At 39.7% G+C, this 13,713-nt stretch overlaps 1 protein-coding gene across 2 annotated transcripts in view; it reads right to left on the reverse strand.

Moving 5' to 3' along the window:
* KCNN2 (potassium calcium-activated channel subfamily N member 2) overlaps nt 1–13,713 on the reverse strand; it is a 481,118-nt gene that overhangs the window by 21,383 nt on the left and 446,022 nt on the right. For both annotated transcript variants that reach the window (XM_032425402.1, XM_032425403.1), the window contains one exon: nt 4,912–5,022. In XM_032425402.1, the coding sequence (XP_032281293.1) occupies nt 4,912–5,022 (111 nt within the window). The remainder of the gene's footprint in view (nt 1–4,911; nt 5,023–13,713) is intronic.

A 13,713-nucleotide genomic window follows, 5' to 3' on the forward strand; every position in this document is an offset into this window, starting at 1 on the left:
CTCTGTGCTGGGTGGGGAGCCTGCTTAAGATTCTCTTTCTCCCTCTCTCTCTCTCAAAGAAAAAAAATAAATAAAAGCACTACCTTTCTATTCTGCCACTCATGTTTTATATGTATAACATATTTTACATCTTTTTATTTTGTGTATCCCTTTACTAATTTCTGTAGATGTAACTGATTTTACTGCTTTTGTCCTTGACCCTTCATACTAGCTTTATAAGTGATTGATCTACTACCTTTACTATATTTTTACCAGTGAAATTTTTTCCTTTCATAATTTTCTTCTGGTTAAGGCCTTTCTTTCCTACTTAAGTCCCATTAACATTTCTTATAAGGATGGTTTAGTGGTAATTAACTCCTTTATGTCTCTTTCAATTCTGAATGATAAGCTATCTGGGTAGAATATTGTTGGTATAGGTTTTTTCCCTTTCGGCAGTTTGAATATATCATGCCACTCCCTTCTTGCCTGTAAACTCTGCTAAAAACTCAGCTGATAGCTTTATGGGGTTTCCCTTGTACCTAACTAGTTGCTTTTTTCTTGCTACTTACTTTATTGAGAGAGCCAGTGTGAATGGGAGTGGGGGAGAGCAGAGGGAGGGAGAGAATCTTAAGGAGTCTCCACACTGAGCTTGGAGCCTGACGTGGGGCTCGATCTCACAACCCTGAGATCATGACCTGAGCCGATATCAAGTGTTGGAGACTTAACTGACTGAGCCACCCAGGTGCCCCTTTCTTGCTACTTTTAAGATTCTCTTTTAAGCCATTTTAGTATGTGTCATGGTGTCAGCCTCTTTGGGTTCATCTTGTCTGGGTCTCTCTGTCCTTCCCGGACCTGGATTTCTGTTTCTTTTCCCCAGGTCAGAGAAGTTTTCAGCTATTCTATCTTTGGTAAGTATTCTGCCCCTTTCTCTCTCTTGCTTCTGGGGCCCCTATAATGTGAGTTACCCTATCTTCCATCTGTTTCCTGCACCCTTTGCTCTATGGTTGATTCCCTCTAGTGTGTTTTTCTCTTGTTATTGTATTCTTCAGCTCTGATTGGTTCTTTATATTTTCCATCTCTGTTGAAGTTCTGAGTTCATCCCAAGTCTGGTGAGCGTCTTTAGGACCATTACTTTGAACTCTTTATCGGGTAGATTACTTATCTCCGTTTTGTTTGTTCAGTTGTCTTTCTTAGGTTTTTGCCTTTTTCTTTCTTTTTGAACATATTCCTCCATGTCCTCATTTTGTCTGATTCTCTTTGCTTATTACAATGTGTTAGGTAGATCAGCTCTGTCTCCTGGTCTTGTAAGTATTGGTCTTCTGTAGAAAGTGTCCTGTGGGGCCCAGTAGCACAGTCCATTCACCCTGGTCACCAGAACCAGGTACTCCAGAGGTGTCCCCTGTGGGCAGCATGTGCCCTCCTGTTGTGCCTGGGCTTTGACTGCTCTAGGCCCACTGGTAGGTGGGGCTGATCCCCACTTGCTTCAGGGGGATGCTCAGTTGGATGACCAGTGCTAGCAAGGTAGATGGAGAGTACCATAACTGGTTCCTGCAAAGTGCAGCCAGGCTGAAGGAGGGCAAGAAAATGGTGTCCACCAGCACTCCCACTCCTGGAGAAAGCTCTACCAATTTGAATTCAGAAGTTATGGAGACTCATCTTTCTGGTGCAGGTCCCCAGTAATGTGAGATGCTCCTTAGGTAGGATCTCTGTGCCTGTAATAGCCCTCCATCCTGTGGGTCGCCATTGCAGGGGATTGGGTTCTCAGCTGCATCTTTGCCCCTTCTCCATGTGGCTTTTTCTTCTTTAAGTAAGTCTTTAACTGTAGAAGATCCCTTCTGCTAGTCTTCAGGTAATGTCCAGAGTCAGCTGCATTATCTGTAGTTGTAGCCCTGGTGTATCCAGAGGAAGAGGTGAGCTCAGGCTCCTATTATTCCATCATCTTCCAGTATTTTAGAATTTTTATTTAAAAAGGTAAAATTATAAATGGGCCCATTTAGAAATTCCATAAATAACCAAATGGAATCAAGTGCCAAGTAAATGATACTCCTTAAGTTGAAGAGGACTATGAAGGGCTATTATTTTCATATATTGTATTGACTATAATAATGAAATGGGTATCCTGAGAAATTTGTACCTGTAAATTCAAGCTGTCGGCAAGCCTGCTGGAATGCCTTTCTTAGGCCTATAAGAGACCTCTGTCCCAAGTAATATGGCAAAGCAGCTAAACTTTTAAGAAGTAGTAATGAGATAATAGAATTAAAGCATTGTGGAGAATGTGAATTTTGGAATTAGGATAGTACTTCTTACTGAAAAAAACTCTCTATGAAAGAAACTCCCTATAGATAATGTTGCATTATGAGTCAAGCTAAAGTATACAAGAACTTAGAAAGGCTGTTAGATCCAAAGAGGGTCCAGACTAGGCTTTGGGCAGGGTGGGGAGGGGGGGGCTCATGAGCAACAGAAGCAAGAACACAAGTGCACTTTTCTGCCAAGTAGAGAAAAAACAAAAAAACAGATCTTTCATCTGATTTCCTGAAGGTACAGCAGTGTAAAAGCTTAAAATACCCTGAGTCCTGGGCTATGATATTTCAGTTCTACATCCTCAGCAGTTAACACAGAACCCCAACTACAATAGGTACACTGGGTACTTTTGTTAAATACATGTTATACCCAGGAAGATTATAATAAATTGAGTAGACACAAAGAATATCTGCTATGAGGATTGTCCCAGTCTCCAAACCCCTGGGGAATAACACACGAAAGCAGCAGTTCTCACCATGGGCAATTTGGTCTGCTGAGGGGACATTTGGCAATGTCTAGAGGCATTTTTGGTTGTCACGAGTCTACCAAGGATGCTGCTAAACAGTCAACAATGCACAAGGACAGCTGCCGGACAGAGAACTATCCAGTCCCAAAGGTCAACAGTGCTGAAGCTGAGTGACCCCAAGCTAAAATAATTAAATGATAAAACCAAGCTGGAATGTCTCCCAAATGATCCTGGGAGACTGGTACAAATATCCCAGATCTCTCCATCAAAGGTGTTCCACTATGGATTTTAACATCCGTCTATTCAGTAAGTAGGATATGGAATAGCAATAGCCCCAAGCCAACCTAAAGAAATTACATGTTTCCTTCTTCAGTTAAAATTAAGTACCTGCTTATGAAAGCTGGGGAACTCTGCCTCAACATGCTAACTTGGTTTCTCTTATTTGTGATCCTGTCACACCTTTTGTTCTTGTTGCTGAAAAGATTTACATGCAGGTGTATGGGCTATTATGGTGTTTTGATGTAATTTTCTACCTCCGTGTGGCATTAATTCTTGTGAAATTTATAATGTATAACCTTCACAATAAAATTATTTGGATTATACAAGGGACTCTGTGGAAGCGTTCTTTTGATACTGCCCAACTTTTGACTCTTAGATACGAAGCATACAGTATGGAACTCATACAAACAAACCCACGATGAGATCCATAAAATATCTGCTCCGAGCTTGGACTAATAGTCTAAAAGGCATGTATTTTCATTTCCTAGCATATTTTTGAAAGTGACAAGAATCCCACCCCTCCATTCAGCTCCGCACTTAGGCCTCTCCTTGCGCTTTTCTGTAACATTCATGAATGTTCATGAGTTTGGAGAGTGAGAGAAAACCGAAGGATAGAAGACAGCCTAAAGGGGCACACCCAGGCCACGAGGGTGATGTCTGCAATTGAGTGGCTCAGGTCATCAAGAATACATGTGGACCTTCCAACTGCAGTGAAGTCTCACAATAACATCTGATGGTAAGACTTAGAAATGAGCAAGGCAATTGGAATCCATGTTTCCATTTTGTAAATACTACCCATATGCATAAATATGTGCATCACAGTGACTGATCTATTAGGAAGTATTTACCTAATGAGCTAACTTTTATTCGTTCAAACAAAATCTAAAATGAGTAAAAACACTGAAAATTGTAACTCTGCTTGAACTCTCCATGGATTCCTTTATGGGTAAAATTGCCAAATGACAACATGTTTTGTTATTTTGATGACAGCCTGATTAGATTCTACTTTGGGTTATGCAGCAAGATGACACTGCTATAAAATAATTTTTAGTTTTATATCTGACCTTTTATTTTGGTTTCTCAAGTGACAATGCATAGAGGCTAAAAATTTAGTGGGAGTGGGATAACAATCTTTTCCCTCTTTGATATAATGACTTTGAGCAAGTTACCGAACCTCTCTGTGTCTTGGCTTCCATATTTGTAAAATGGGCATACTACTAGCACTTCCCTCATAAAGTTGTCTGAGAATGAAATTAGTTTACATGCGTGACATTCTTGGAGCCAAGCTTCGCACAGAGTGAGTGCTCTGTAAACACTGTGATTACTGTTTTCTACTGTAGTTTCCCGTTGGGATGCTATCCCTTCATCTCTTGCACAGCCTTTAAATCACAGAAAAGGCATATCTATCTCTGCTCCTACCTTGGGGTCCTGAAAGTTATTGGCTGGTTCTTGCTGTCATTGCAACCCCAGTCTTTAGAACAGTGACTGGCTCATAGAAGCTCAGTAGGACATTGTTGAATCACTTCCCCATAAAATTTCTAGATTACACTGACCGTGTGTTCCTTTCTATTCAATCAAATATTCGTCCCTTCTTGTACACTGCAAACGTAAATGTTAAGTGTGCCTATTTATTTGGACTGACGTGGTCTGTTTTGATCCTTGAGTAAATACCAAGGTTGTCCAATTATTTCCTACCTGACCTAGAGTTAGAATGACTCTGTTCTCAACGTGTGAAAAAAAAAAAAAAAAAATGGAAGTGAGTCCAAGAAGGCTTTAACGTTAAAGCACGTCATGTTAGCTTCAGAAGTCAAGACAGAAATCGTATTGCCCAACATGGAGAAACACACGATAATGTTCCTTTTGAAGACACAAGGGTGATGACTCACTCTTTTGGTCAGCTGAGTATCCATCATGAAGTTGTGCACGTGTTTTTCTGCTTTGGTAAGTTCTAGCTTTCTTGCCACTACAGCGACCACCAGGGCTGTGCAACCAGCACCCTGAAAACCAGAAGAGAAGAGAACCCCAATGAGTCATTACTTTTGGTCTCAGCCACATGCAAAAAAATGTTCCCCAAGTACGTAAGTATCCGGGGATAAGAAACCATAGCATTTGGTGACTTCAACACATACTACCAAAAATGCCTGGTCCACGAGTTCAAGCAGCAAGCCTGTAAGCGGGGATTTAAAAACTTAGTTCATGTATCATAAGTTCTAAAGCATGATATAAATGGTAAAGTAGCAACTTGTGGAAATTTGAGAGATTTCTTAAAAAACAGACAAACAGAGCATATCAGTTATATAACTGAAAGTATAATAGGAACAAATAATAGCTGAGTAAGTTAGCATAAATGCATGGAGTAGAAATAACCATTATTCCATAAAAAATAACATTGCATAATCTTCTCCCAAGCTAAGACCAGAGGTCTTCAAGCCAATTGACTGTGACTTACCAGGAGTGGAAAGAGATGCATTATCTCCACCTACGCAAAACTTCAAGGTCATGGGAAGGTCTCAGTGATTTGAACCTGGACAACAGAGCTATCTAGTGTTGAAGGTAAGGGATAACTGTCCTATTCCAGGCATTTAACCAGTACTGAGAAAGGCGTGGGCTCCCTTTTTTCTGAAAAAAATCAGCAGTGGTCTTTTTTAAATTATAGGCCGCTGTGCCAATCTCTTAGGAAGAGATGTGAGACACCGTGGTACCCCCGGGGATTAGAGTCCTTCTGCTCCATGATCCCATGCATGAGGTGTGGGGTCTTTTGGTTGTAAGGCCAGTGATTTCATACAGGGCCAGGAGGCAGGGCCGGGATACCTGCTGTTATTTTTTAGGCAAGGTCATGCTACTGCAGTTACCTCATGGATCTTGGGCACAGCTAACCTCCTGGGAGCAAAGGGGGAAACTAAGGACCTACCAACAGGCCTGTGAAAGGGAAGTCAGGCCCTCTAGATGGAATCACACCCCTGAGAGGACCCCGCGGTAGAGCCGGCCAAACTGTCTCAGTAGACAGCGATGAAGACAGGGTTTAGGCAGGAGCCCGCTGAAGAGGGGTGCCAACAGCATGACATTACAATACTTGTGGATCTTTCAACAGACTTGAATCTTTTTAAACTAGTTTTTAATAGGATCCCCTTTATGTTAGCCAAAATGGTAAGGTGCTCACTGGATAGCTATCCAAGAGAGTCTCAAAGTCCCACGAGGTGACCTAGTTTTCCTCATTACAAGTAGGTCTGAAAATCACTAGTTAGAAAAGCAACTCTGCAACTTACGTACATGGTAATCTTCACCTTCAGTATCTAATATTGAGGAATGGGAATTACTCGGAGCATATCCATAATATATTATGGCTGCATTAAAATTTTATTTCTATAATACTTAAAGGCAACATAATATTTAAATAAGCAAATCAGATAATTATATACATAATTTGCTCCTAATTTTATCGTTTAAAAAGAATCCACATTTGGGAACAAATTTAAGGAGGTGAAAGACCTGTACTCTGAAAACTGAAGAGGACACAAATCAATGGAAAGACAGAACATGCTCATGAATTGGAAGAATTAAGATATCCATACTACTCAAAGCAACCTACAGATTCAGTGCTCCCTATCAAAATTTCAATGGTATTTTTCATAGAACTAGAGCAAATGAGCCCCAAATTTATATATAACCACAAAAGACCCCCCATTAGCCAAAGCAATCTTGAGAAAGAAGAACAAAGCCAGAGGTGTCATGCTCCCTGATCTCAAACCATACTACAAAGCTACAGTAATCAAAACAGTATAGTACTGGCACAAAAACAGACATATAGATCAATGGAACAGGATAGAGAGCCCAGAAATAAACCTATGCTTCTATGGCCGACTTACAACAAAGGTGACAAGAAAAAAAAATGGGGAAAAGATAGTCTTTTCGATAAATGATGTTGGAAAAACTGGACCGCCTTCTTATACCATCCACAAAAATAAACTCAAAATGAATGAAAGACCTAAATGTGACACCTGAAACCATAAAACTCCCTCCCAGAAAAAAAAAAAAAAACATAGGCAGTAAACTCAGCACTGGGAGCAGCAAATTTTGGATCTGTTTACTCAGGCAAGGGCAACAAAAGCAGAAATAAATAATGGGACAACATCAAACTAAAAATCTTTTGCACAGTGAAGGAAACCATCAACAAAGCAAAAAGCAACCTATTTACCTAATGAACAAGATATTTGCAAGTAATAGATCCAATAAGGGGTTAATATCCAAAATATATAAAGAACTCCTACAACTCAACACCCAGAAAAACCAAATAACCCGACTAAAAATGGGCAGAGACATAAAAAGATGCTCAGCATCACTAGGCATCAGGGACGTGCAAAGCAAATCCAAAATGAGATATCACCTTATACCTGTCAGAAGGGCAAATACCAAAAAGACAAGAAATAACAAGTGTTGTCAAAGATGATGTAGAGGAAAAGGACCCCTCGTGCACTGTTGATGGGAATGTAAATTGGTACAGCTATTAAGGAAAACCGTATGGCAGTTCCTCAAAAAATTAAAAATAATAGAACTACCATACAATCCAGTAATTCCACTTCGGAGGATTTATCTGAATGGAATATTAGCTATAAAGAGTGTGATCTTGCCATTGGAAACAACATGGATGGAACTAGAAGTTTCTATGCTAAGTGAAATCAGAGAAGGACAAATACTATATGATTTCACTTATACGTAGAATTTTTTAAAAAAACAAATGAACAAAGGCAGCAGAAACAGACGAATAAATACAGAGAACTTCCAACTATAAAATAAATAGATCATGGGGATATGGAATACATTCTAAGGGATATAGTAAATAATATTGTGATAGCTTTGTATAGTGACAGAGAGTAACTAGACTTCTGGTGATCATGTCATAATGTATAGAAATGTCAGTTCACTGCATTATACACTGAAACTTATATAGTATTTTATATCAACTATACTTCAAATTTAAAAAAAAGAATAGCTTTTGAAAGCACATCTATTCTGTTCACTTTTCAACATTTGCCACAAAATCTAAATAGTTTTAGTGTACTGATAAGGGGCTAACCAAAAATCAGTGGATGGGATCAGTGGCCACTCAAGATGGCCATCCACACCTGCCCACTGTAGTTAGCATTTGCTCGAGAAATACGGGATCACCTGTTGCACACTGCTCCCAGGTGCTCCATCAGTCAGAGAGTTATGAGAGATTCAAGAGCAGCGATGGTTTCTGAATAAGCAGAGAACGTAAAAATCTGAGGGGCTTCCACTGCTAGAGAGAGAGAAAGAGCGAGCTGTGAGCGGCAGTTGGCACTCGAAGTTGAATATTGTTCTGCCCTGGCAGGTGGCCACTGCTGAGATCCTTCTGGAAAGAAATCAACATCCTAACAGGAGTGGAAAATCACTGGTATCAAGAGCCTTTGAAAGTCGATTTTTATTTGTGTTTATTCTTGGGCTCTTGTTTTTTTTTTTTTTCCTGCTACTGGCCCATTCCTTGCTGAGCGTTCTCTAGCTCACCATAAGTCTTGTGCACTAAAATGAGTACCTCTGTGGCAAACTGCAAAAGCAGGGGAGTCTGACAATTTAGGAATTATTCAAACTATTACCTGTACCTGTCACTCCACCATCCTAACTGTACCCTTTAAATGGTACCTCAAGTGCCACTTAGAAAACTCCCTCTGTTCCTCTGTTCAAATACAGTCACTCCTTTAGTTTTATTTTAGTTAGGGAAACCATACATTTCTGTGTCACTAGGTTCTTACTATTCATCAAAGGATTCCATGTGTATAGAATCAGGTTTCAAAAAAGTAACTTTAATAAAAAAAAAATTTAGAGGTACGCAAAATGAAGCTGGTTCACCTCTGAAAGCTTTCCAGGTCCCCAGGAAATCCCTGCCCACATGAATGGTTCTAATGATCTAAGTAACAGCATGACGTAATTGTCCATTCTGTTCCATGAAGACAAATGAAAGTAAACATGCTTCTACAACATTTTCTCCAAAGCATGTCGTCATCACGATGGATGTAGAAACAGTTGGGATGAACATATGTTACTCTCTGAAACGAAGATCCCTGTATGCCTTTCACAAGATGAGTCATCTTCCTTTCACCAAAGTCAGAAAAAGTATCCTGGTTCCTGGTCTCCCATTTCGTTTATGTTCTGATGGGAAAATGAAGCAAATCATTGGCCCGTCCCTTCAGGATGCTCGGGCCCCTAGAGACTACATGAAGAAAGAAAACATGGTGTATTTGTGAAGCTGATAGATTCAAGGCAAACGTGGAGGTTCTCCTTAGCTTGTGTATCATCTTTCCTTCTAACAAATGAGATGTTGCAAGAGAGAGAGAGATAAAGGAGGGGGAGAGACCGTGTCCTTAGAAGAGATCATTACTAATGCTCATGGCCCTAGGCCAGATCAAAGTGAACAAAATGACAATCAGCATAAAGCAGAAGTTGAACCCCAACACCTGGAGAGTCTGAGCTGCTGCCAAATTAAAAAAATACAATCCTTATCCCCACTCTGCCTTTCCTCATCAGAGCACAGAAACCGTAAGCCATGTTGGGCCCCAGAATGTTCAGGAAGGAGTTCATTTTCCCCGAGGTCATTTTACCACATGATGTTTGAAAAGTTCAAGGTACCACCATCGTTTTACTTCATGTCCCCTGGTTCGGCTCATCCTGCGGATACTTTCAAGAATCATTTTGAAAAACCATTTTGGGGGAGCAAGCTCTAACAACTTAAGAATACAAGCCTATGGAGAAGGGAAACTCCTTTAATAGCACACTGGGTAAAGGTTTGGGCTCTTATTTAAAAAGGCATCTGCCAAAGATATGTGTAATTTTCTTTTAGAAATTCCAGAATCCTCACCCTCACCAAGAATGACTAATGAAAAAATGCGAGTGTTCAAAATACTCCAGTGTCAAATTAATTCTCCTCCTGCAAGTCTTATAATAGCTCCTAAAAGCTCAAAACTTCAGTGTGGTAGCCAATTTGTTCAACTAACAGTAATTAAAATTTACCAAAATATAGTTAATTTGAAAAAAAAATCATGCTTTTTCCTTAAAATACACCCAAATTAATAAAATAGCTTTAAGACCAATTAACTTTCATTTAAAAATATCAGGATATCCTCCAAAAGGAAGGTAAAAAGAGTATTTGGAAATACTGCCCATTTTTCTGTCCCTGATTCAGTATCACAGAATAATAAACACATTTTACTGCACTTGTCTGTCTGATCTATTTTTTTTTCATGAAACTATGTTAACCAATCACTTCTGGCAACCAAAATTCTATAAAACACTCAACTTTATTATTCTATCCCATTGGAATTCTGCAAGATCTCCTCGGGTCTTGAAAATCAACAACAGTCAAGGTAATTTTGAAGATAAATGCCCTGAGTTTCTTCAAAGATGACTTGGTATTTGCTGATAGGAGGGTAGAGGTCAAGTCCACTGTCGTCATCTGGTGGAGGGGAGGAGGTATGCGTGGTTTTTTTGAGTTCAGTGAAAAAAACCCATACCTGGAAAACCCAAATCTCCATTAGAGTGATTTGCTGCTTCAGCTCATTCTTGTACTGTGACGGTTGGAAAGAAAGAAATGGTGCATAAAACTGGTCATCAACAATGAGTCATGCCTGGGTTTAAATCTTATTAGCGATGGTTGCCAACGTGAGTGCACGTATTTTAAAGATAGGAAGGGTGGCCCTGCCAAATAAAAGTGCTGGTAGTTTAGAAAAATTGGGTGGAATTGTGGAGTCAACAAGTCAAAAGCTAGAAGGTCACAACTTCCGAATCTACTTGTCTGTACCTGGAAGAAAACAGCTATTGTATTTCTTAAGAAATTTCCCTGCAGAGAAATGAAGGTCTGCTTAGGGCACTGATGGGGAATTTCGCCTTCTGACTGACAAGGCCCATCATCCCCTTCTGCTCCTCTGAGCAAAACAGAAACTATCCTAAGAATTTAAAGATAGGCTCTCCTCACTGAGCCTTTATTTGATGAGATTCACCACACACACCAGAAGGACCCCAGTAAACTAAAAACTTCTTCAAAGTTATTATTTGATACTAAACATGTGATGTCAAATTGTGTAAGACCTATAAAAAAGATCCTGGGGTGTTTTTTTGTTTTGTTTTTTGTTTGTTTGTTTTTGCTTATTCACATAAGCAATACCAAGAACTGACTTTAGTTTCTCAGGATTTCTATGTCCAATGGCAGGGGGAAAAAAAAAATCCCCAAATGGAGAGACAGAAAGTAGCAAAATATAACCAGACCTTAGGTGTAACCCTCTCGAATACCAGTCATTCTCTTGATAAGCTCTGGCTAATTGATGGCTGTGTTTTGGAATACTCTCTGGCCGAGTGAACAGTGTAGTGTTCTTTCCCCTCAGGATGAAAACTGACCTCTGACAATTGACTAAGCCACCATGTGACCTTCAGTCAAGACTCCTCAGCACTGGGTAAGAGGATGGCGACAGGATTTATTATCCAAAGTTCTCATCCTAAGGTGGTATAAAAAATAGACTACTTTGTTGTTGTTGTTGTTGCCTGAATAAAATTTGAACGACTCACTGGTGCCGTGATTGTTAAATTGTTATGAACTGCAAAAATGGTTGGGGGAAACCTAAATCACACTTGTGTTGAGGAATCCATGGGGAACCACTTATCAGATAATAACCTGTGTCCCCAGGACGGGGCAGATAATACTTCCTGTTTTAAGGTAATTTTGCCAAGAAATCTAGTCGTCTATATTCTAGTTAAAGGGCCCCCAAGAGATGCCATAATTCTACAGAAATAGACAAGCAAAAATGACCTTCATTCCCATATAAGCCAAGAGATACCCTTTCACCAAAGAAGCTGTATTCTCCTCTCGAAACAATCATAGATATTCCTAAGTAAGGGGAAATTAGAGCTTTCAGCTTGTGTTTTGTCTATCCGTACAGATATGAAAGGGTAGATAGGATAACTTTGTAAAAGCTAAGCAAAACAATGACCTTCTCTACATCAAGTTGGAGATAACGAGAAACCAGCTCCAGCTGACACAAGTCTAAGACACCACGACCTAACAGTGTTGTTTGCCCAGCACCTTCAACCAAGAGAATAAAGCCGTTTAGAGTCCACTCCATTGCTTGTGGTGACATCCACACTAGTGAAGCATTGGGTCCTTGGTAGGACCCCACAGAGAAAAGACTGTTGAATAAAGAGAAAAAAGTAATTACAACCTTCATGGCTTTCTCTGGAAGGGTGATGAGTGACTAGTACGCAACCCTAGGAGTTTCTGTTTTTAAGACACTATCCAGGAGAGAGGAAAAGATCTTTGTGTCTTCAGCTTTACTGTTAGGTAGGTCTTGATAAGAAGGAAATTTCTGCTTGATTTGTCTGATCTATCACACTGTAATACTTGTATCTAAGATCGTCTTATTTTAAGCATTTCCATCATCATCTATGTTAACAACACTGTAAAAACTAAAAGAAAAGCTTTGCACGGTTGTCTTGGATTCACAATTGACATTTCGGGCGAGGAGAGGTTATTTTTTGATGAGGCCATTTGTTTGTCTCTTAGAAATATTCTGGAAAACTCTCTCTCCTCACTGTTTCACAAGATATTTCTGCCCAGAGCACTGCAGATTAATCTTAATGTCCTTGGAGCCCAAAAATATCACTCATGACACAAATTAAGCTATTTAAAAATTTTAAATTACAGTTTAATTTTGGGGTCTTAACCAATGAAATGTGAACATCTAAGACGGTGCCATGAAATAATTCATTAGTTTCATTAGTTTTATGAAGGAAGGCAGTGCTCATTTCTTTCTGTGGACATTTTGAAATGGGAAATGGGCTTTGTAGATATTAGCATTTGGACTGACTCTATCTTAGGTCAAAGTAAAAAAAAAACACACACATAAAGCTATAAATTCTATCAATTTCATAAACACAAGAACCAGAAAATTCAAATATAAAAGAACACAAGGAAATACAGCACTTCAGAGATAATATACAAGATGATTCAGGAATGACCCTGTCCTCTCTCAGGAGTATTGTAAATCGTATTTCTTTTTCACAATTGAGTAGGGACCAGATGGAGAGAGAGAGAGATGGCCCATGGGAAATCTGACATTGTGCATTTTACCTAAACATGCATTGCAAAAGCCCAAGGGGAAATAGGCAAATAAATGCCTGAAATAAAAGGAAGTCGTGTCTGGCTGCGATAATCCCAATGTGACAAATTGGTATTTAAGTTTCCTGAAAACAAAAGCAAAACAAAAAAAAAAGTGGCAAAACACAGTTCATCTTAAGGAAACTAACCGTATCTACAGGCTGGGAAAACAACTTAGCTTGTTCTAGATACCTTTACTATCAGCCAAACACTCTCCATACTGGTTTGTAGGTAGCCTGCAGCCATACACTGTCAATCCCCAGGAAATTTACATGGGATGGAATCAACTCCCGGAAACTCACCCCCAGGCAATTGCTCTGGGGGCCGGACTCCGTGGGAGGTTGCTTGGTCTAGGGATAGACGCAATCCAACTCCATGCAGCCTTCATGTAGGTTAGTCCAAGATTAATGAATGTGTCTATATGCAAGTAAACCATTTTTGATGGGGCAAATTAAGAAATGAGTCTGTTTGAAGGGGCACCTGCACCCCAATGTTTATAGCAGCAGTGCCCACAATAGCCAAACTATGGGAA

Source organism: Phoca vitulina, unplaced genomic scaffold, assembly GCF_004348235.1.
Source record: "Phoca vitulina isolate PV1807 unplaced genomic scaffold, GSC_HSeal_1.0 scaffold32, whole genome shotgun sequence".
Classification (NCBI taxonomy): Eukaryota; Metazoa; Chordata; class Mammalia; order Carnivora; family Phocidae; genus Phoca; species Phoca vitulina.